At 34.4% G+C, this 21,614-nt stretch overlaps 1 protein-coding gene across 10 annotated transcripts in view; it reads right to left on the reverse strand.

The window, feature by feature from the left end:
- Positions 1-21,614, reverse strand: part of SSBP2 (single stranded DNA binding protein 2) — a 309,851-nt gene that overhangs the window by 210,997 nt on the left and 77,240 nt on the right. For all 10 annotated transcript variants that reach the window (XM_059063307.2, XM_067031245.1, XM_067031247.1 and 7 more), the window contains 2 exons: positions 12,570-12,631; positions 831-915 (listed from right to left, as the gene is read on the reverse strand). In XM_059063307.2, the coding sequence (XP_058919290.1) occupies positions 831-915; positions 12,570-12,631 (147 nt within the window). The remainder of the gene's footprint in view (positions 1-830; positions 916-12,569; positions 12,632-21,614) is intronic.

Genomic DNA, 21,614 nt, shown 5'->3' on the forward strand with positions numbered 1-21,614 from the left:
GCCCAATTCCACTTCCTCCACACCAAGGAAACTTGTTTTCCTCCATCTCAAACTCAATCTGCATGTCTTTTATGGTCAGTTCTGCAAACAGTGTTTTCCCAGCCCCTTCAAAACACAGTCTCCTCATTCTTAAATGCTATTTTTCCCTAAAGAAAACCTACTCGATTTTTTTTTTTTTTTACAATTCTACTTCCTGATGCCATCAACTCTCTAAAATCACATTTACAGTTCTTCTAAAAAAAACACTCAATATACATCACCTAGCCAAGGATAGGCCACTGCTCTTCCTTAAGAATTAAAATAAAAATTCCCATTTTCATTTTTGCCCAGACTCTTTTGCTCTCTTATCTTGTATTTCCTTTAATTTACAATAAATTTATTTATGGAACTGAATTCAGTGAAGGGGATATTTAGCTTTATGATGTGTAACTAAAAGTTGCAAAAGAGAATAATGTAATATTTCTATATATTTTTAAAATGCTATATGCAGAAGAGGAATTTTTCACTTTTAGAATTCTTATGATGAATTTTATGGAATAATTACTACTTAATTTTTACAAATCTGCAACTTCACAAATCAGGCACACTTAAAGATAAGAAACACCTTTAACATCCTGGAGTTAGGACTACTCTCTTATCCTAAGTTTCTTCAACAGACTCACAAACCCATTTGTATTTCACTTTTAAAGTGATGAGCCTACTTCCCAAGACAAAAAGAATAATTTCTTAAGTACCAAAGGAAAAAAATGGATGGTCCAATGCATTTTTCAAGAACAGTGGTTAAGAAGAAAACTGACAATATAACTTAGTAAAATTATATAGTAACTTACGTAATCATGGAAGGCTTTTGCTTCACTTGAATGTTCACATGTTTCCCGTCTTTCTGGAGCTGCACAGTAGAGATCCCAAAATACACTAAAAAAGTAATTATGGTAACATTAAGAAAATCATATAATGTCAAGTGAGAGATCACAATTCCAAAAATTAGAAGACAAATGTTCTTTACACAAAATGTGAATTTCTTCTTCAGGACAAGTATTTATTTGAAAGATTTAAATACAGACAAGGTTTGTCATGTAATAATAGGGTATAATCCAGCCACTGTTCAGAAATGCTAAGGTTTTTCCAAAATGAAAATTTAAAAAAATTTAGACTGTCATTCTTAACTGTCTACTTACATGACTTAAACACATGATTGAAATAATTATAATACTTTTCACAACTTCCCCATGAAGAATGAAAAGGTTTTAAAAATACCAATTTAATCATTAAGGAATTAAAGTAACTTTATTTATAAAAGTGGAATTAATTTTTTCAAGATAATTTTGTTGTCCAATCCCCAGACCGATACCCTACCCTGACCGTTAAGTCACACCTGTCAAATAAATATATTTTCTTAAAATATCCTCTGTTTTTCCCTTGTAATTACAAAGACAGGTTAGTAATTTTGAAAATTAAAAAATTCACACTAACTTTCTTTTTTTCTTCCTACTCAGAACAACAGGAAAAAGCAAGACGGAACTGGTTGAGAAAAAACAATTATACTGCTTACAAAACATATGGCCCCAGTCATCCTCCCATTTATAAAATTAACAATGAACATGAGCAAGGGATTAAAAATCAGCAAAGCAAATGGCTGAAAGTACTGGCGATAAACAAAGATAATTTTACTGATCAACAAGTATTTTTTATTATACATTTCCCACTCTGTAGAATTGGAAAGTAGGCTAAGCTGAGTGGTTAACAGCACTCAGTTTTGGAATAGGACATATCTGAGACAAAAGCTGGCCCTGCCGTTTACTAGCTCTTTTTTTAAAAATCTTTATTGAAGTATAATTGCTTCACAATGTTGTGTTAGTTTCTGCTGTACAACAAAGTAAATCAGCTATATGTATACATATATCCCCATAATCCTCTCCCTCTTGAGACTCCCTCCTACTACTAGCTCAATTTGTTTAAACAGATAGGAATTTCCTCCTCTATACAATGGGATTGCTGAGAAAATTAAATTATACAAAATAAACACAGGGTCTTAGAGTAAGCATATTATTAATAATATCATCAACACTATAATTAGCTTGCACAAAAGCTTAAAATGCATACATATTGTTAAGACAGGTCATTGGGCTGAGGGCACAGTTAACAATGGCACAATAAAACTTGGTAAATCAAACTGGTCTCTTTGTCTTGACCATTGAAGTCTCATTTAACCTGGGTCTCTCTCCTCAGTTAGGATAAAACATTCTGTATGCCTTATAACACAATTAATTCAGTAAAATAAGATTATCCTTAGAGGTGAAAAATATGAAAGATTAAGTACTGGCATTTATTTCCTTTTAAATTTCTACAATAAGCAAGAAATACAAAGCAAACAATAAAGACCAAATTAATTTAAATAAACTTCAATTTCTTTAGGAGAGTGAAAGCAGTTAAAAGTTGTGGGCTTCCCTGGTGGCGCAGCGGTTGAGAGTCCGCCTGCCGATGCAGGGAACGCGGGTTCGTGCCCCGGTCCGGGAAGATCCCACATGCCGCGGAGCGGCTGGGCCCGTGAGCCATGGCCGCTGAGCCTGCGCGTCCGGGGCCTGTGCTCCGCAAAGGGAGAGGCCACAACAGTGAGAGGCCCGCGTATTGCAAAAAAAAAAAAAAAAAAAAAAAAAAAGTTGTGCCTGACCTCCCTCTATCCCTTTTGGGATAAAAAGTATAAGAATTATACACAGACAAGGATACAGCTTAAAGTTTTCTACCTGGATCAGGTGTGTTATGAATTACAGTATATTGCAATTATTCTCATTTTCATGTTCTTAAGGAACTTCAAAGCTCTTAAAACCAAAATTTTATAATGGTTGTCTTTAAATTATATTTAGTTTAATCACAGAATATTATATGCAATATTATGATAATGTTTCTCTTTATGGATTTAATAGGAGGTCAAAAATTTGCAAGAGCCAGATTGAGGATAATAAACCAAATTACTAAAGCAGATAACTTTATATATGGTATTTCTAACAATCCTACATTACCTATACATTTTTTTCCTTGAATAAAGGTAAAGAAATATATCCTTTTAAACTCATTTATCCAAGGAAGAAATACACAGTTCTACAATAATAGAGACATCAATACTCTACTCTCAATAACGGACAGAACAAGCAGACAGAACACAAGCAAGGAAATAAAGGGCTTAAATGGCACAATAAACCAACTACATCTAATAGACATACACCGAACACTCTAACCAACAAAAAGCATACACATTCTTCTAAAGTTCACATGGGATGTTTCCAGTTGAGACTTTTTAAGTCTCAACAGACTTAAAAAGATAAATATCATTCAAAGTATGTTCTCTGACCACAATGGAATAAAGTTAGAAATAAATAACAGAAGGAAAACAGAAAAATTCACAAATTTGTGGAAATTAAACAACACACTACCAATGGGTCAAAGAAGAAATCAGAAGGAAAAAAGCTAGCAGAAGGAAATAATAAAGATTAAAGCAGAGATAAATGAAATAAAGAATTTTTTAAAAGAAAATTATTAAACCAAAAGTTGGTTCTTTGAAAAGATCAAAGAACTTGACAAACCATTAGCTAACAGATTACGAAAAAAGAAAGAAGACTCTAATTATTATAAGAAAAAAGAAAGAAGACTCTAATTAAAGATTCCACAAAAAACTCTTAGAACTAATAAATGAATTCAGTAAAGTTGCAGGATAAAAAAATCAATATACAAAAGTCTGTTTTAATTTGTGTTGTTTGTTTTTGTGAATCTACACTAACAATGAACTATTAGATATAGAAATTAAGAAACAATCCCATTTACAAATACATCCAAAAGAAAAAAATACCTAGGAATATATTTAGCCATGGAGGTGAAAGAGCAATACATTGAAAACTATAAGACATTGATGAAAGAAATTGAAGAAGAAATTTAAAAAATAGAAAGATATTCCATGCCACGGATTGGAAGAATTAATATTGTTAAAATGTCCATACTACCCAAAGCAATCTACAGATTCAATTCAATCCCTATCAAAATTCCAATGGCATTTTTCACAGGAAAAATAACCTTAAAATTTGTATGGAACCACAAAAGACCCTGAATAGCTGAAGCAATCTTGAGAAAGAATAATAAAGCTGGAGACTTCCCAATTTCAGACTATACTAAGTATAAAGTTATATTAATCAACAAATACAGACTTCCTCTCTCTACAACCTGACATGCTGGAGGCCCAGGAGCTTTTCAATTTCTCTAATCCAAAGGTTGAAAGCAAAACACTATCCTTGAAATGTGGTAGATTGATATTCATGAATAATGCTTTAGATTTACAGTCTTTTTATTCCTATGCAGAAACAAGTGAAAAATCTCTATTTTACAAATGAAGAAGATAGAGACTAAATACAGAGAAGCAAAACTTGCACAGTAGTGAAATCTTTGTTCTTGTATCATTTATTATTATTAAAAATTTCCCCACCTAAGTTAAAAGAAAACACAGGATTCCCAGGTTGAGGATGTCATCCAAATACTTTTTCCTTCTATCCTGAGGATGTGAGTCAAAGTGACTAACTAGTTTTCAATATCTCTAGGGAACATAAAAAGCAAAATGGTTGTCAGAGAAGTCTACAAGGGTGGGTAAACATGCCAGATGTGTCCCAGAAGATGGGATGCTAACGTAATTATATAACCTTCATACCACTGGCAAGATCTAGAATTCTATGAAAATAAAAATTAAAAGGAGAAGCAAAACAACCCTGGGGAAGACATTTTTTTCTGAGGAGCAAGTCATGTTATTATAAGTTCAAGTCTTAAAATAACTAAGGAAGTTATTTCTTGTTGACAGTCCCCAAAATACATTATCAATTAATGTTAGTTACTCTTAACCTATATTGAAGAAAACTATCTATTCGTAACACTACAGAGGGTAGTGAAATGTACATGTACCTGCTCATCACCTTAGAACTTCCACATACATGTACTTGTATCATTCCTTAGCACTGCTTAATATTTTCTAAAATGTAAGCATTAAATTTTGCCCCACTATCATAAAATTCTCACATAATCCTGGATTAGTAACAAATTCATATTTTAAAGTATCATCAAAATAGCTTACATTTAATAAGTATGTGCTAAACTCAAGCATCATATACTAAACATTTTCCATCATTTAATCCTCCTATTATTTTCCCATTTTATAGATAAGGGAACTGAGACTTCGGAAGGTTAAATAATTTACCTAAGGGCCACACAAGTGGCACACAAGTGGCCACACAAGTGCCACACAAATGGCAGAGCTAGGCTCAAACTTTTTATCTTACATTGTTTTGCCTCTAATGTGAGTGTGGTATTAAAAATTCTTAATTTCAAAGATGCCTTATATTCTGATTATGGGCAGGTTTAGACAGCTCTGGCACTGTGAGCACCATCAGCTGTTACAAGAGTGTGGTAGATAGATACCTGTCCTGAATAAGACAGCAAACACTTTGTTATCCTACCTTCTACCCTTGTACTCCAACTCATTTCCTGAGTAACCTATGGCAACCACCTCCTCACCCTACACAAGCTGCCAGTGATCCATGGATGCCTCAAGACAGACTGGACTCAGAAAAGACAACTTTTCTGAGTCATTTATATCTACTGTCTGGAATTAGCCACTCATGATGCTCAAAAGGGGGCTGTAATTAGTATCTTATTAATAGTGGGCCTCTAAATTCTGCTCCCTATTTAAGAAATAATATCTGTTACTGAGATGAACAAATACTTTTGTTCCTTAGTTATTTTATGTAAAGAGAAAATATGTTATGTATTTTACAGACTTTTGTGCAGATACAAAGATGATTTACACTAAAGTACTTTTAAAATAAGTATGAAGGTATTAAAAGTATTCTAGAAAAGTCTCATAGAGTTATTATGGCCAGAAAGAAAGTTTTCTTATTAAGTAAAATTTGCTCAATTTCCTTTCTAATCCTTTGCATTTAATGGAAGATTCCATCAGTTTTTTTTTTTACAATGTCTTCTCCCCACCAAATCTTCCTCTGTATTCCACATTTCTTTCCTACTCTCCCAGACACATTTCGCTTCTCCCCTATAGCCTGACCACCTGTGTTCTTTGCTTTCTCTCTTGCTAATACTATTTATTCCCTTATCACTGTGATTATACTCTTCTTCTATCCTAGTTGTTGCCTACATTGTCTTATATTGATGTTTAGTTTAACTTAATTCAAGTAAATAATTAGCTACGCAATGCCTATTACCGGCAAGAACTAATGAGTAAGAACTAGTCTACCAATTACAAATATTATACCATTCTAGTAAGCCTGCTGACTAATTCCAATGCTATTATTTTCACATAAGTATTTGGTTATTCTTAGCTATACCTGATGTCATCATTAGATTCTAAAATCATTAGAGTGCTAGTGTGCTGCAAGATTTGACTTTCCACTGCCAAGTGACAGAAACTGGATTCTCATGATAATCTTACTTATTAGTTTATTTTATCTGCAATATTATACATATTTAATTACAGGATATAAATACATGAGGCTGAAGTTACTTCAAAAAGTGTTTTACATATAATATTAAATAAAAATGAGTCACAGTTTCTGCCATTAAAACTTTAAATAAGAAGTTTCAAAAAGTGTGTATTTCTGAATTACACAAATCTAAAAGGACATTAATTTCAGAGGAAAGAAGTTTCTTGGCATTTGTATTTCTGAAATTCATGGAAGAGAGTTGGGAACTTTTATTAAAGCATACTACAAGGAAATACGCTTTCAAGAGGGATTTGATCAAGATAAATGCAATGAACACAGGAGGGAGGCCTAAGAAATATGACAGCACTGGTGCATGGTGCAAACTGGGAAAGAAGAAAAGAAATGATAAGGGAAATCATATCAAAAACAAGAAAAACAGTTCCAGAAAGTAAAATCACACACTTTCCTCTATCTCATACGAAAAGGAGAAATTCCCCTCCTCCTCTCTCTCCAAGGCCTTTGCCCCTTGTCTCTCCTGTAGTTTATTCTGCAATTTTGTGCATGTTTATTGCTCTTTCATGCATCTTCAACCTCTCCTACTCTTTTCACCTCAATCGATATACATGCTCAAATCTATTCAATTTTAAAAATAAAAATGTTAAGTCCTGTTCCATTGTTAATCCTGAAACTACTACACACATCACCACACACTTCAACTACTCTCCATAAACCTGGAGCTGGAAAAATGAAATATAACAGCCTTCTAAATTTCACTTTCACTACTCCACTAAAATTGTTCTCCCCAAGACCACCAAAGTTCACTTTACTTCCCAATTCTAGAAAATACTTGTTGTTGTTGTTATTGTTTTTACTTTTACCTGCTGCAGATTTAATCTCTCCTTTGAATGCCTTTCCTGGATCCCGTAAATTATTCTTTCCTGATTACCCTCCTTCCTCTCTAAGTATTTTCTTTTGAGGCTCCTCTTTATCCACCTACACTTAAAGGTTGACTTTCCCCAGAGTCCCAACCCCAGGCCCTGCTCTTACTTGTTACACTGGCAGTTTCACCCATGAACACTCTTCACTACAGTATAGTCTATGCTGATAATTCCCAAACCATTATGGGCCTGTCTCAGACCTACAGATCCAGATCTCTGACTGTATAGAGCATCTCTCTCTGAATGTGACACAGGCATCTCAAAATTTAATCTGTCAGAGCTAAATCGTGGTCTTTTTTCCAAAGCCTGTTGCTCTCGCTATATTCCCTCACTCAATCAATGGCATCAGTGTTCATCCCACCATCCAAATCTAAAACTTGGCAACTTCTTCATTCACCTCCAATCTATTCCACTCAGTATTCACTATCTGAGGTCCATCACCTAATAACCTTTCAACTGGACAATAACAACTGCCCTGTAAACTAGATTCTGCCTCTGCTCTCAATCCTCTTCAATCTATGTCTACGGTAATGCCAAGTATCTAAAGGCACAAAGCTAATCATGTCATATACCTCGTTTAAAATCTTTGAGTTCTAGTCCAAAGTCCTTGATGCACTCCAGGACTTCATAGTCTGACCCCTGCCTTTGTTTCTAGCCTTATATTCTATCACTTCATAGTACTGCATCTACCATTCAACTGATCCAAGAGACCTGTCTTTCCTTTAATGCATGAGGATCACTTTTAAGATTTCATGCTAACCATTCCTTGCCCTAAATACCCTTTTCTCACTCAACTTTCAAATCAGCTCAGATTCACTTTCCTTATGTAGCCTTTCCTACCTTCCCAAGCTGATGTAAGTATTCCTCCTGTATTGCTATTATAACCAGTACATACCTCAGTTATAATACTATGAATTGTTTATCTCTCTTACTACTTATTTCCTTGAAGGCAGCATAATTTTGCACAGTAAATATTTGGTGGAAAGGCTTAAACAACAGGAAAACTCCACTTGCAAATATTCTATAAAAGACAGAAGTGAGAAGTCATCATAAAAATGCAACTGGTCTATCCAACAGGGACTTTTAGTATAATCAAATGAGCAAGAAGTAAGTTCTCAAAGAATACACATTATCCTAATCATCTGGACCTCAATAGCAGCAACAGCTTTCCCAGTTGGGGAAAAAAAAAAAAAGACAACCTGAAAAAAGGCAGTTCTGAATCCCTAACCTAGGGCACAGATTATGAAACCCAGCTCTAAAGAGTTAAGGATAAAAAGGTCAGGCATCTCAATATTGTCAAGATGTCAGTTCTTCCAAATTTGATCTATAGATTCAATGCAATCCCAATCAAAATCCCAACAAGTTATTTCATGGATATTGACAAACTGATTCTAAAGTTTATTAAAGGAAAAAGACCCAGAATAGCCAACACTATAATAAAGAAGAACAGATATGGAAGACTGATACTACCCAACTTTAAGACTTATTATAAAGCTACAGTAATCAAGACAGTGTGGTATTGGTAAAGAATAGATAATACATCAATGGGACAGAAAAGAGAGCCCACAAATAGTCCCATATAAATATAGTCAACTGATCTCTGACAAAGGAACAAAGGCAATAAAATGGAGCAAAGATAGTCATTTCAACAAATGATACTGCAACAACCAGACAACACCCCATGCAGAAAAAAAAAAAAAATCTAGACACTCGAAATAGATCACAGACCTAGATGTAAGGTATAAAACAATAAAACTCCTAGAAGTTAACTTACAAGAAAACCTTGAGTATGGCAATGACTTTTTAGGTACAACATTAAAGGCACAATACATAAAAGAAATAATTGATAAACTAGATTTTGTTAAAATTAAAACCTTCTGTTCTACAAAGGGCAATGTCAAGATAATGAGAAGACGAGCCACAGACTGTGAGAAAATATATGCAAAACACACAACTGATAAAAGACTATTATTCAAAATACGTAAAGAACTCTTAAAACTCAACAATAAGAAAAAAAACAACTCAATTGAAAAATGGGCCAAAGACCTTAATAGATATCTCACCAAAAAAGATACACAGATGACAAATAAGCGTATGAAAAGATGCTCCATGTCATATGTCATCAGGGAAATGCAAATTAATACAATGAGATACCACTACACACCTATTAGAATTGCCAAAATCTGGAACACTGATAGCAACAAATGCTAGCCAGGATGTGGAGCAACAGAAACTCTCATTTGTTGCTGGTGGGAATGAAAAATGGTACAACCAGTCTAGAAGACAGTTTGGCAGCTTCTTACAAAACTAAACATATTCTTAGCATATGATCCAGCAATTACACTCTTTGGTATATACCCAAAGGAACTAAAAATGTATGATAACATAAAAACCTACACATGGATGTTTATAACAGCTTTTTTCATAACTGACAAGCTTGGAAGCAACCAAGATGTCCTTCAGTAGGTGAATGAATAATTAAACCATGGTACATCCAGACAATGGAATATTATTCAGCACTAAAAGAAAAGAGCTATCAAGCCATGGAAAGGCATGGAGAAACTTTAAATGCATGTAACTTAGTGAAAAAATCCAATGTGAAAAGGCCACATACTGTTATGATTTCAACTAAATGACATTCTGGAAAAGGCAAAACTATGGAGACAATAAAAGGATCAGTGAGTACCAGGGGTGGAGGGTCAGTGGGGAGGGATGAAGAGGCAGAGCATAGATTTTTAGGACAGTGAAAATACTCTGTATATTACTATAATTGTGGATACATGTCATTATACATTTGTTCAAACCCATAGAATGTACAACACCAAAAATGAACTGTAATGCAAATTATGGACTTTGAGTGATTTAGTGTGTTAATGTAGGTTCATCAGTTACAACAATGTACCACTCTGGTGGGGAATGTTGATAATGGGAAGGCTATATATGTGTGGAAGCAGGAGGTATAAGGAAAATCTCTACCTTCCCCTCAATTTTGTTGTGAACCTACTGAAAACTACTCTAAAAGATAAATAAAGTCTTAATTTTAAAAAAAATCAAAGGGACCTCTGAAACAGCTGAAAAAAACAGTCAGGCCTCTGCTGGATTTAAGGCCCACAGTCATGGCTGGCTACACACAATGATCAGGAAGGCTTAGGATCTGGGCAGTTTCCTGGAAGAGGGGATCCACAGCTTTTCATCAGTTCTCAGAGGACCCCATGACTTCAAAATCAAGAATCATTGATTTATATCGACAAAGTAGGCACCTCAAAAGGCACGTTAGTATTGATAGTTTTAGGGAAGAACATTAGAAACACTGAAAATAATGTACCTTTTGCATGTGCTAGATTCAAGTTAAAATAAATATGGTCTGAAAACATTTATGCTCATTATTTACAATTTCTTTGATATCTCTAACTAAGTAAAAATTTCTTAAATTACCAAAACCACAGAGGAAGAGCTCCCCTGAATCTAACAGCCATAGAAAAAGGAAGGGCAATAGCAGATTGAAGAGCTATACCTTCTGATAGCAAAGACCAGAAAAACTAAAGTCTGATGGAAGCAAAAAGCCAAAGTATTCAGTGAGTTTCTATCAACGATTTACAGTACGAAGATAGGTTAAATTCATGAGGAAGGGAGTAAAACAGAAATAGGTATAAGAAATAGAATTAATTCTATAATGAAAAACTTAAAATCCTCATTTTGTTAACCCACTAATCCAATAGGGACAGACTTCTAAAGTGGTTTCTTGTGCCACTTTGCAGACCTAATAGGAAATATACAAAATATAAGGGTGTCAACAAGTGGGAAACTCAACTACATTCAGCAAATAATTAAGCGTTTCTAGTCTAGATCTAGATATCATAAATACAGACTACGTAAAATGAAAAGCTGACTTTTATACCACTATATGTTACAAGAGGTCAGTCTTAAACCCCAGGAAAACAGCACAATGACACTGCTTAACTGCAGTGAACCGTTGTTCCAAATAAAGGAACAACTCTGAACCAAAGGACTGCACCTGTTCCTGCCATACGTATGTGAGACAAACAAGGGAAACCCACAACCACAACTGACCAAGTGTGGTTCTATTCACCATGGAACTTCTAGTAAAGCACGTTTTCAGGAGAGAGATTAAAAAGATGATGGCATGAAGTAACGGACCAAGGAAACCATGTGCACGGCACTAGAAGAGAGCTTTTGTTTTTTCTTTTGAGTAAGATGTTGAGAGATGAATATATAAAGTACTGAACAGGAAATGCTCCTAACTGAAGAAATTTTTTTAAAATAAAATAAAAAGAAAAGCCTAGCTTGTCCATTTGAATACCTAGACTAACAACTACTGCTGCAGAAAAGTCACATACCTGGGCATACTTGTACCACAATAAAATTTATAAGTTCTGATATCAACTGGGCCTTTAATACTGACTGACCATCTTTGTGTACATTCCTAGTCAGTTCTAGCTCTGAGTCTACACAGAATTATTTCAAACTTTTTGGGACTACTCTCTCTCCTAAAAATTTACCACCATTACCACCACTACCTTCAGTAGCCTCGGGTTTAGATGAGATCATATGGGTGGGGCCCTCATGTGCAATTAGTGCCCTTATAAAAAGAGACACCAGAAAGCTAGTTAGTTAGCTAGCATGTGCTTGGTCTCTCTCATTCTCTGTTATGTGCTCGCTCTCTCTTTCCCTCTCTCTCCCTCTCTCTCCCTCTCTCTCTCTCTCCCATGTGAGGACACAGTAAGAAGGCAGCCATCTACAAGCCAGGAAGAGAGTTCTCACCAGAAACAGACCATGCTCAGCAGCTTGATCTTGGATTTCTAGCCTCCAGAACTGTGTGAAAATAAATTTCTGTTGTTTAAGCCACCCAGTCTATGGTATTTTATTATGGTAGCCAGAGCTGACTAATACAATATCATACTTATAGCTGGAGATTCCACACACTGGTCACAATTCCAGCTTGATTTAATAGAAGTATCTTTAAGTTAAATAACATTAATGCTGGTTTTGAGTTTTTTTTTTATTTTTCTAAGTGCTACCTTTCAGAAAATAATTGTAGAAAATGAAAAAGTATAAATGAGAGGCATGAAATCATAAACAGGTACAGTGCAGGCCTACTGAAATGCATCATCAATCTGGTGAAAATGGAATTAAAGATACTTACCACCACCAAGAATGTAAGAATCCTGGTGGTTCCCCCAATGTGATGTTTTTTTCCCATCTTATCTAAAATGAATAAAAGAGATATTAAATACTTTCCTAATAATACTTTTCTCACACATATTATAAAGCAATATTTTTCCATTTAAAATATTATGATAATATATAAGATTTTCATGTTATTCTTTACTCAAGTTTTAAAAATACTCATTTTATATTGTGACTTGCTGACTGAACAGTTTGAGAGAAGATGCCACCATTATTTTCCTGAATTTGCTTCCCACTGTGCCGTATTTCAGAAGATATTTCAGGATCTTAAGGCACATGAAAATCACCATTATTAACACCAATATGAAAATCAGTTATCACCACTAACCCAGAAATTTGCAAGAGACTGGGCTTAATATGTAGACTCTAAATTACACTCTAAGGATTGAATTTTTTAATAAGTTCCTTATTTGAGGGGATGGGAGTAAGAAGGCATATGACTTTCATAAGAATTTTTAAAAGACAGTGACATAAACTTTCCAATTATTTATATTTCAGATGAGTTGGAGTTCACTATAATAAACATTTAAAACAAGGTCAATATTCTCAAAATTACAAGTTCTGACTAAATGCTTTTACAAATTAAATTTAAAAATTGGAAAGCTGTGTGGGTGTTTATACAGTGCCTTTTTTAAGCATTGGATCACAGTCAACAAAAAGGATAAAAAAAAAATCTTTGCATTTAGGGAGATAATATTTTAGTAAGGAAGATAGACCATAAACAAGCAAACAAACAAAAAAAGGAAATTGTATTTACATTAGAAATAGGTGACAAATGCTGTGGAGGAAAAAAAAACAGTGAAGGAGGATAAAGAGAAAAGGTAAATGTAAGTTATAATTTTAGCTAATGTGATCCAGCTTTGAAAACAAACAATCCTTATGTATAAGTATATCCTGTAGTTTTTTAAATAATTAAAAATATTTAACAATACTTCAATCAATAAAATGTGCCCACAGGCCCTTAACACTACTAGGAAGTAAACAACTATAATTATAGATCTCAAAAAATTCAAGGATTCCTTTCTATCACCTACTATGGAAGAAGTTATCCCAAAAGGATAAAAAACAAAAAACATTTAAAAATAAAAATTCAAGAAGTGGCCCTAAATGTAAAAAAAGAAAAAAAATCAAAACCTCTCTAAGGAAGAGATGCAAAACTCAAGTGCAATTAAAATAACTGAAACTGATTACATTTTTAGAGTTCTTATGTACACAAAATATAAACCAATGGGAACCTTGACACAGACAAGTAATTTGCCCTCAAAAAACAAACTTTCTAAAGATTAGAAAATTATATGTGATAACCAGTTTTTAAAAGAGCTAAAAGGTGAAACTCTAGCAATTAATGAACTTGAATTTATAAAGTCTAAATGTGATCTATGAACCAGAACATGTTATATAAATGTAAGCCAGATCCTAGCTTGAATTCTCCTAAGCAGTAACACTCAAAAAAAAATTTTTAATCTACTACCTTTCATCAGATAATTTCAGTTGATCAATATTCTATCTTTTTGGTTCATGAAAAAATAAGGAATGGTACTTAATGAATCTTATGAGAAATAAAACTCTGATGTCCTGCTAAAGTTATAATTTAGTCAGAAACCTGTGTCTCATCTTTCTCTCAATCCTTTCTCTTACCATTTTTCCACTAGTCTTGAAAGGGCATAATAATGGACCTCACAGATGTGCCCCAGACACATTAATATTCCTAACCCCTGGAATCATCCTCAGCATATAAACAGTAAGTTTTTTAAAGTAGTGTCCTTATGTTTTATCTCAGTTCATCGTGACTTTACATAATACAACTGTGAAATAATTAAAAGGAAAATGTGAGATGACTTATGAAGAGTCAAAGTAGCATGCTAGCTCTCAGTGCCAGACTGTGCTGGAGGTTGGATTACACTCACAGTCTAAGTGAGTCCCACTGCACCACATCAGTTACTAAGCAGTCTTCTTCCTGTACCTTCACAACTTCCACAACCAATCATCAGCTATTTCAGGAGATAAGGTACTCTAGGAAAATAACTATATGGTTTATATTTGATATGGTCTTTCACAAGAGGAAGTCTGAAGGTAATGCATCTGTATTTTAAACAGTATTACATCTTATTATTCCTAAGAGAAACTCAAAATGTTTCACAGACATCATCTTTTTCATCCTCAAACATTCTTTACTATATCGTAAGTAAAGTTCATCTTTCTCACTTTAAATTGCAAGTCTGTGGCAAAAACAGCTACAACTTTGGTCCATCATACTGAAGTTAACACAAAACTTACAGTTATTCAATGAACAACAACTAACGTTTTAGGTATTTGCAAAGAACAGATGGTTATACATAGGAATATGTTTCCATAGTGAATGGTATTTTTTGCCTCCAAACTAATTACTACTCTAGATATTACTTGTTTAGAGAAAGCATAAGATGATGCTCAAGAAAACAGAACCTGATCTATAGAAAACTTTGGCACATTTACTGCAGCATTTTTAGAAACAATGAAAATTAGAAACAACCTGAAAAACATCCACCGATAATGAATGTAAAATAAATTTTGGTGCTTAAATACTACAGAACAGTGTGTAATCATTAAAATGAATAAGATATATCTACATGGAAAAAGAGCCATGATATATTGGTATTTCAAGCTGGAGATTACAAAAGGTTGGAGAACAAATACATATAGTATAAAACCTTTCCTGTTTAAAAAAATGTGTGAATATGTACGTGTACATTTGGGTGTATGCATATTAAAAATGACACCAAACTTACAACTATTATCTCTGGAAAAAGCTAAAGGAAGACTTTCATTTAAAAATCATATTCACATCCACATATGTAGTTTAATTTTTTTAGCAAACGTCTATTAATGATGGATGGGGTTGAGGAATAGCCAGAAAATACTTCTAAATGTCAACAGTCATTTTTGAAACTATTTATGAAGAGGCATTTTCTGTTGTACTGAGTTTCATGGGCTTCAGGCTTGTTTAGGTGTTTAAGCGGCATCTATGCAAACAATCTCTCTCTCTTTATTCTATTTTTCCTTCTTGCATTATTCCAGGCCCAATGTGTAGTTCCTAGTCCTTAGGCTTTTTGCTGTTTAATCATCCACCTCCTTTCCTTCCAACATTAGTCCAGCTAAAGGCCATATTCTCCTGTAACCTTGTAAATCCCAAGGCCAATTCCCACTGCCATACTCTGCATCTGAGGGCCTTGTCTGTGATTATGCAGTGTCTCTATCATATGATCTAGTGTTTTCAGCATTTCTATGTAAATGCACAGCCAAACATTGAATCATGAATGAAAGGTATATTGGCAAGAGTAAGACATGCCATATGGTTTATAACTGAAAATTATAAATTACTATCACTATCTGATAGCAATTCTTCTTCTAGGAATTTATTCTATAAATATGGTCACATGTGCAAAATTATATATGAAACAACTTTCATTGAAGCATCATTTGTAATTGCAAAAGACTGGAAACAATCTAAATGTCCATCATTAGGAGGCTGGTGAAATATATTATGGCACATTTCATAGAATGAAATACCCTACAACCACAAATAGAGAATTATAAATTTAATGAACCAATATAAAACAACTGAAGTCGAACAAGTGAAACAAAAATCAAAGCACAGAACAGAGTGTATAATAAAAACATTTGTGATACACACACATACAAACATATATACACACACACACACACACACACACACACACACACACACACATTTACTTATCATCTCATCATCATTTGCTTCCAGCAAGGTATACTGGTCAGTTACCTATTATCTCTCAGCCCCAAACCCACCCCTCCTATACTCCATTCTACACTTGGTGCTTGGATTCTGAAAATTACATTTCCTAGCCTCCTTGCCAGCCAGTTTCCTGTTAAGTTCTGCTATCAGGAGACACTAGTAGGAGATCAAAAGGCAGGAGGAAGAAGAGAAGTTTCCTGCCCCTGGCTCCAAAAGAGTAGTTGCTGGTTGCAGCAGGAGCAACAAAGCCAAGGTGGGGCAATTCTGGATGTCGACAGCACCTTTTTGGGGGAGTTCCAGCCTCGTCAATGTGGGACCACTTTAGACGGTCAACAGCATCTCCAACAGCACAGCAGTTCATGTGAAGCTCATGGGATACAAACTTTACAGAGTATTCCTAAATCCTTTCATACTTTTTGAAAACCAATATTAAAAAAATTAATACCCTGAAAGGATAAAGCTAGTTCCTGTGTTAAGAAAAGAATGCATACCTATGCATACATTTGTTGCTAGACAAAATCCTGAGACTTCTAATTTAGATATAATCCACTGTTCCTACTAATTTTCTAAAACCTTCCATGTATAGAAGTATTGGTGCATCCATACAACTAAACTAAATGTAAAAAAAAGTAAAAATTTTTACATTCTAGTTTAAAAAATTAAAGCTGACAGATGTATAACAGGAAGAAAAATCTGACTGTACTTTGAAGCAGATATAATCCAAAACTGTGCTGTTTAATGTGGTACTCATTAACCACATGTGGCTCTTTACATTTAAAATTAATTGAATATTCCTCAATTGTTCTAGCCACTTTTCAAGGGCTCACTAGTCACATGTGACTAGCGGAGAACTTACTATACAGCAGAGATTAGAGATCATTTCCAAAATCATGGAAAGTTTTATTGAATAGTCCTGCTCTGTTTTAGAAGGAAGGTAGAAGTCCTCTTAAAAAGGAATACTCTTTATTGGGAAAACTCCTTGATGCATATGAAGGAAACAGGAAAGTTAAGGCAAAGAAAAGGTATCAGCCATAAGGAGGAGAAGCGGCAGGGCTGTAATACTTAGTGAGAACAAGAAATCACAGCAAGAGAACCATACTGTCCTCCCTCCCCCTAGTAAGCCCCAGAGATGTTAGAGAGGACTTGAGACAACCTATTATATTAGGGATTAGAACTGGAGCCATTTTGCTAGAAAAGGTAACCCCAGGAGGTAGGAGGATTGTGGGCCATCCAGGTGACAGATACTTGGAGCACACATGTGCACGTAGGATATATATTTATGCTTGTACTCTAAAGAAATAAACTACACAAGATAGAAAAGAGGGAAATTCCTGGGCAGTCCAGTGGTTAGGACTCAGGACTTTCACTGCCAGGGCCCAGGTCCAATCTCTGGTCAGGGATCTAAGATCCCATAGCAAAAAATAAAAAATAAAAGAATCAGTCAAGCATTAAAATAACACCTTTGAGCACTTACCACATGCCAGGCCCTTCAAATCACTTTACATGTACTAACTCATTTAAACCTCAGCACCACTTTAAAGTAATATTATGATTATCTTCTTTTTATAATTAAGAAAACTGAATAAGTAAATATAATGTATAACACAATTCAAATCCAGCAGTGTGGCCCTAAAGTGACTGCTCTTACCCACTACACTATGTTGCCTCCAAATTAAAGTTCAAGAAACAGGTAAGGTAAGGAAATTATTATTATTTTCTCTCTTCATATAGGTGAAAAAATAAACAGAACAGAATTTTGGAGTCTATGGAGTTCAATAATTTAGCATTCCTAATAAAATCTGAAGAAAGAATCCATTAGATATTTTTAAGCTTCTATTTCTGGCTAACTTATTGGCTAATTTATGGCAAATAAGGGCTAGTAAAACAGTATAAACAATGTAAAATTTTTAAGAAGAGAAAAAAAACCTAGATCTCTGCAATAGCACTCTAATTCTTAATTTTATTTGCTACAGACACCAAGCCTCATTCTGAGGCATGAATACCATACAAAATTTCAGGAACAAGCAGGAATTATCTTTGCATAATGAAATAATATAACGCAGGAAAAGAATCACTTTTAAAGAACCCAAAATAGCAAAAATTGATATAGAATTGTAAAGATGTCTTAGCATTCTGTTTATAATTATTGAATACTGAAGGATAATAAAATATAAAGCAGAGGAGGGCTCTGTATTGAGAATATTTCTAAAGAATATTCCATTTTGTCCTCTTGGTGGTAAGAAAATGAAAAGTCATACAAACTACAGTTAGGATTCAGGTAGTGGTTTAGGATCTATGATGAATCAGAGATAACAATGAGCTTTAACACAGCCTGGCTAGAGAAATGTTTTAATTTCTACTGTTATCCCAATGTTATCTCTTTTAACTAAGAAAAAAAATAGCTGGGCTAATAGTGCCCTACTATTCTGACTGATAACAAAAGCTATCAGAAACAGTCCAATTTCTGACAGGCTAGGCCAAGGGCACTATAAGAAAGGCTAAGCCAAAGTGAGAGATTAGGCTGCTGAGATATACATCTTACTTGTTCAGATGATGCCTGGAGTTCCAACTTGACCTTCTCACAACTTCATCCAGAAAGCAAACCCATATAAATGAAAGAGGTGCCCCAGCACAGTAAATCCTGGCTCACAAGGGCTCATTAACATCATAGTCATCCATATCCTCATTCATCCTGAGGGAGAATGCCGAAATTGGAAGAAGCAATCTGCTTTGCCTTGAACCAGGGTGAGAACATCGAATACTTGAGTAATTGGTGCCACTTCAGTCATTTCCTTTTTATCACAAATACCCAACCCAAATAAATAGGTCCCCCTGATTTTTAAGTTCCTTGTGTAACAGTTCTGAATTAGGTAAAAATCTGGGTATAGAGTAAGAATTTAGATAAGATGGTCCTTCACTACTCAAATGACTTAAGAAGTCATTCTACAATGAGCAGCCTTAAATTTTCCAGATGATCCAAGTGAAAGGAAGAGAAAAAGCAATGCTAAATAGGAAACAAAGCTCTAAAAGATTACATTCTCCTTTCTTTGTTGTCCATAGTTAAAGAGGATAGGTACTGCCATTCACATAGACACTGCAGTACAAACCTAACGATGCTATTCTTTTACTTAAAAGAATAAAAGTTCTCTTTTGCCGAGAAGATAAGTCCAAGCTTCTTGGCAGAATATGCAAAGGCTTTCAGGTAAGAATGCACTATCAGCACAGAGAGGTGGAGCCCTGAGAAAGCTTTCCTAGAAAAAAGTTACTTCTAAGCTAGCCAAAGAGAGAAGGGGAGGAGATTTTAGGCAGTGAATAGCACCGAGTAATGCCCAGATGAGAGAAGTCTTCTGGTATGTATAGGCAAACACAAGCAGCTGGTATTATGGAAACTTAAAATATGAGGGAGGACAATATAGCAAGCTATTGAAATTTAACCCATTGAAATTACAGTCAACCCTCTCTATCTGTAGGTTCCACATCCACAGATTCAACCATCCATGGAGAGAAAATATTTGGAAAAAAATTCCATAAAGTTCCAAAAAGCCAAACTTGAAATTGCTTCCTATGGGCAACTATTTACATATCATTTACATTGTACTTACATCTGTTACATAGCATTTGCACTGTTAAGTATTAGAAGTAACCTAGAGACGATTTAAAATACATGGGAAGATAAGTGTAGGCAATGTGCAAACACTGAGCTATTTTACATAAGGGACCTGATCTCTGTGGATTCTGGCATCCACAGCAGTGGGGTAGGGGTGGGGAGGTCCTAGAACCAATATCCAGTGGATATGGATGGACGACTGTATCTAGAACTCTAGGGTATACTCAGCAATGGCCTATTACAAATCTACCTCCAGACTTCCATTTTAAAATCAAGGTAATTTTGTATTTTATCTTCTATTATTTTTATTTTTAAATAACTATACAAAAATATATACATATATATTTCTTGTTTTAAAAAATCCTACAAGTAAGGATAAAATTCCCCTTTGATTCCTTTAACATCCCCACTCCCACCAACAACTAGTCTGGAATGTATATTCTTTCAGACCTTTACTATACTTCACATTCATAAGTATGTACCCACAAAAATATATACGATTGCTTTATGTTCAACGATTTCCATGTAACTATTCTGGGAATCACATACACCCATCTCCAAAGTCCAGTAATATTGTGTCTTCCTGGTGACAATAGTTTATTTTCAGCTTAACTGATTCCTCTTGTGAAATTGAACCAGATTAATAATTCAGAGATATCCTCAGTTTTGTATTCCAGATGCAGCCGGAGAAAATAAAATCATGGTAAATACTTGTTTAAAAATGTGTAAATCTCTTCTGGAATTATAATTTTATTTTTACCAAGTAACTCTAGAAAAGTTGTATATCCATTGTTTATTGAGTCAGAAGCATATCAGTACAGTATCTAGTTATCTGTTCAATCCACATAACTTATTTGAGTCCTACTACCTGAACTTCCTTAAATAAGTTATCAACGTTTTTCTCTTTTGATGAAGTGATTATTAGTGTTGCTAAGAAAAAATAGTCTTGGGAACCCCCGAGGTTCCCAAGGACTCAGAAAATTGAGCCAATCCAAAATGGCCCTTGATTTAAGGAAAGTGACCAGTAAATTCTTTTATCAAGTTTCATCAAGTTTTCAAATGCATTAAAATAAAACTTGAAAATCTCCATAAGTAGCTTTAGTTTCTTTTAAATATAAGTTGGCAGTGATTAAGAATATAATTATTTAAAGCATCCTTTTTGCAATCTCAGTCACTTTATAATATCAGTGAATGTGACTCAGAAAGGTTAAAGACCAAAGTCTTCTAATTAATTATTTAATGAGATATGGATATGTTAAACTTCTGTTTTGATTTAAATAAACTTTGAAATCACATTTTAATTACATTGCATATATTCCTTCTATAGTAAAACAATTGAATTCTTAAGTTCTGAGCATACCTCTCAATTTTCTTACTTGCAAACAGGCCCTAACAGTTCACATATATTAATTAGATAAAAGATTGGGGAGCTACGTGTGTTTACTTGTGTGCTTGTTGGAGGACAGTGAATCTCAAGAAGGCTGTACCTCAGGCAGGGTACTTTGGTCAAGGGGTTGCCCGTCATATCCCTGATCTGGAAGGGGCAAACTAGTGAGAGCACTAGAAACAAAGTAATTTTGATCAGCACTGTCCCACAGAAATATAAACATATGCCACAAATGAGAGCCACAGATGTA

The sequence above is a fragment of the Kogia breviceps genome, chromosome 4, assembly GCF_026419965.1.
Source record: "Kogia breviceps isolate mKogBre1 chromosome 4, mKogBre1 haplotype 1, whole genome shotgun sequence".
Taxonomy (NCBI): Eukaryota; Metazoa; Chordata; class Mammalia; order Artiodactyla; family Physeteridae; genus Kogia; species Kogia breviceps.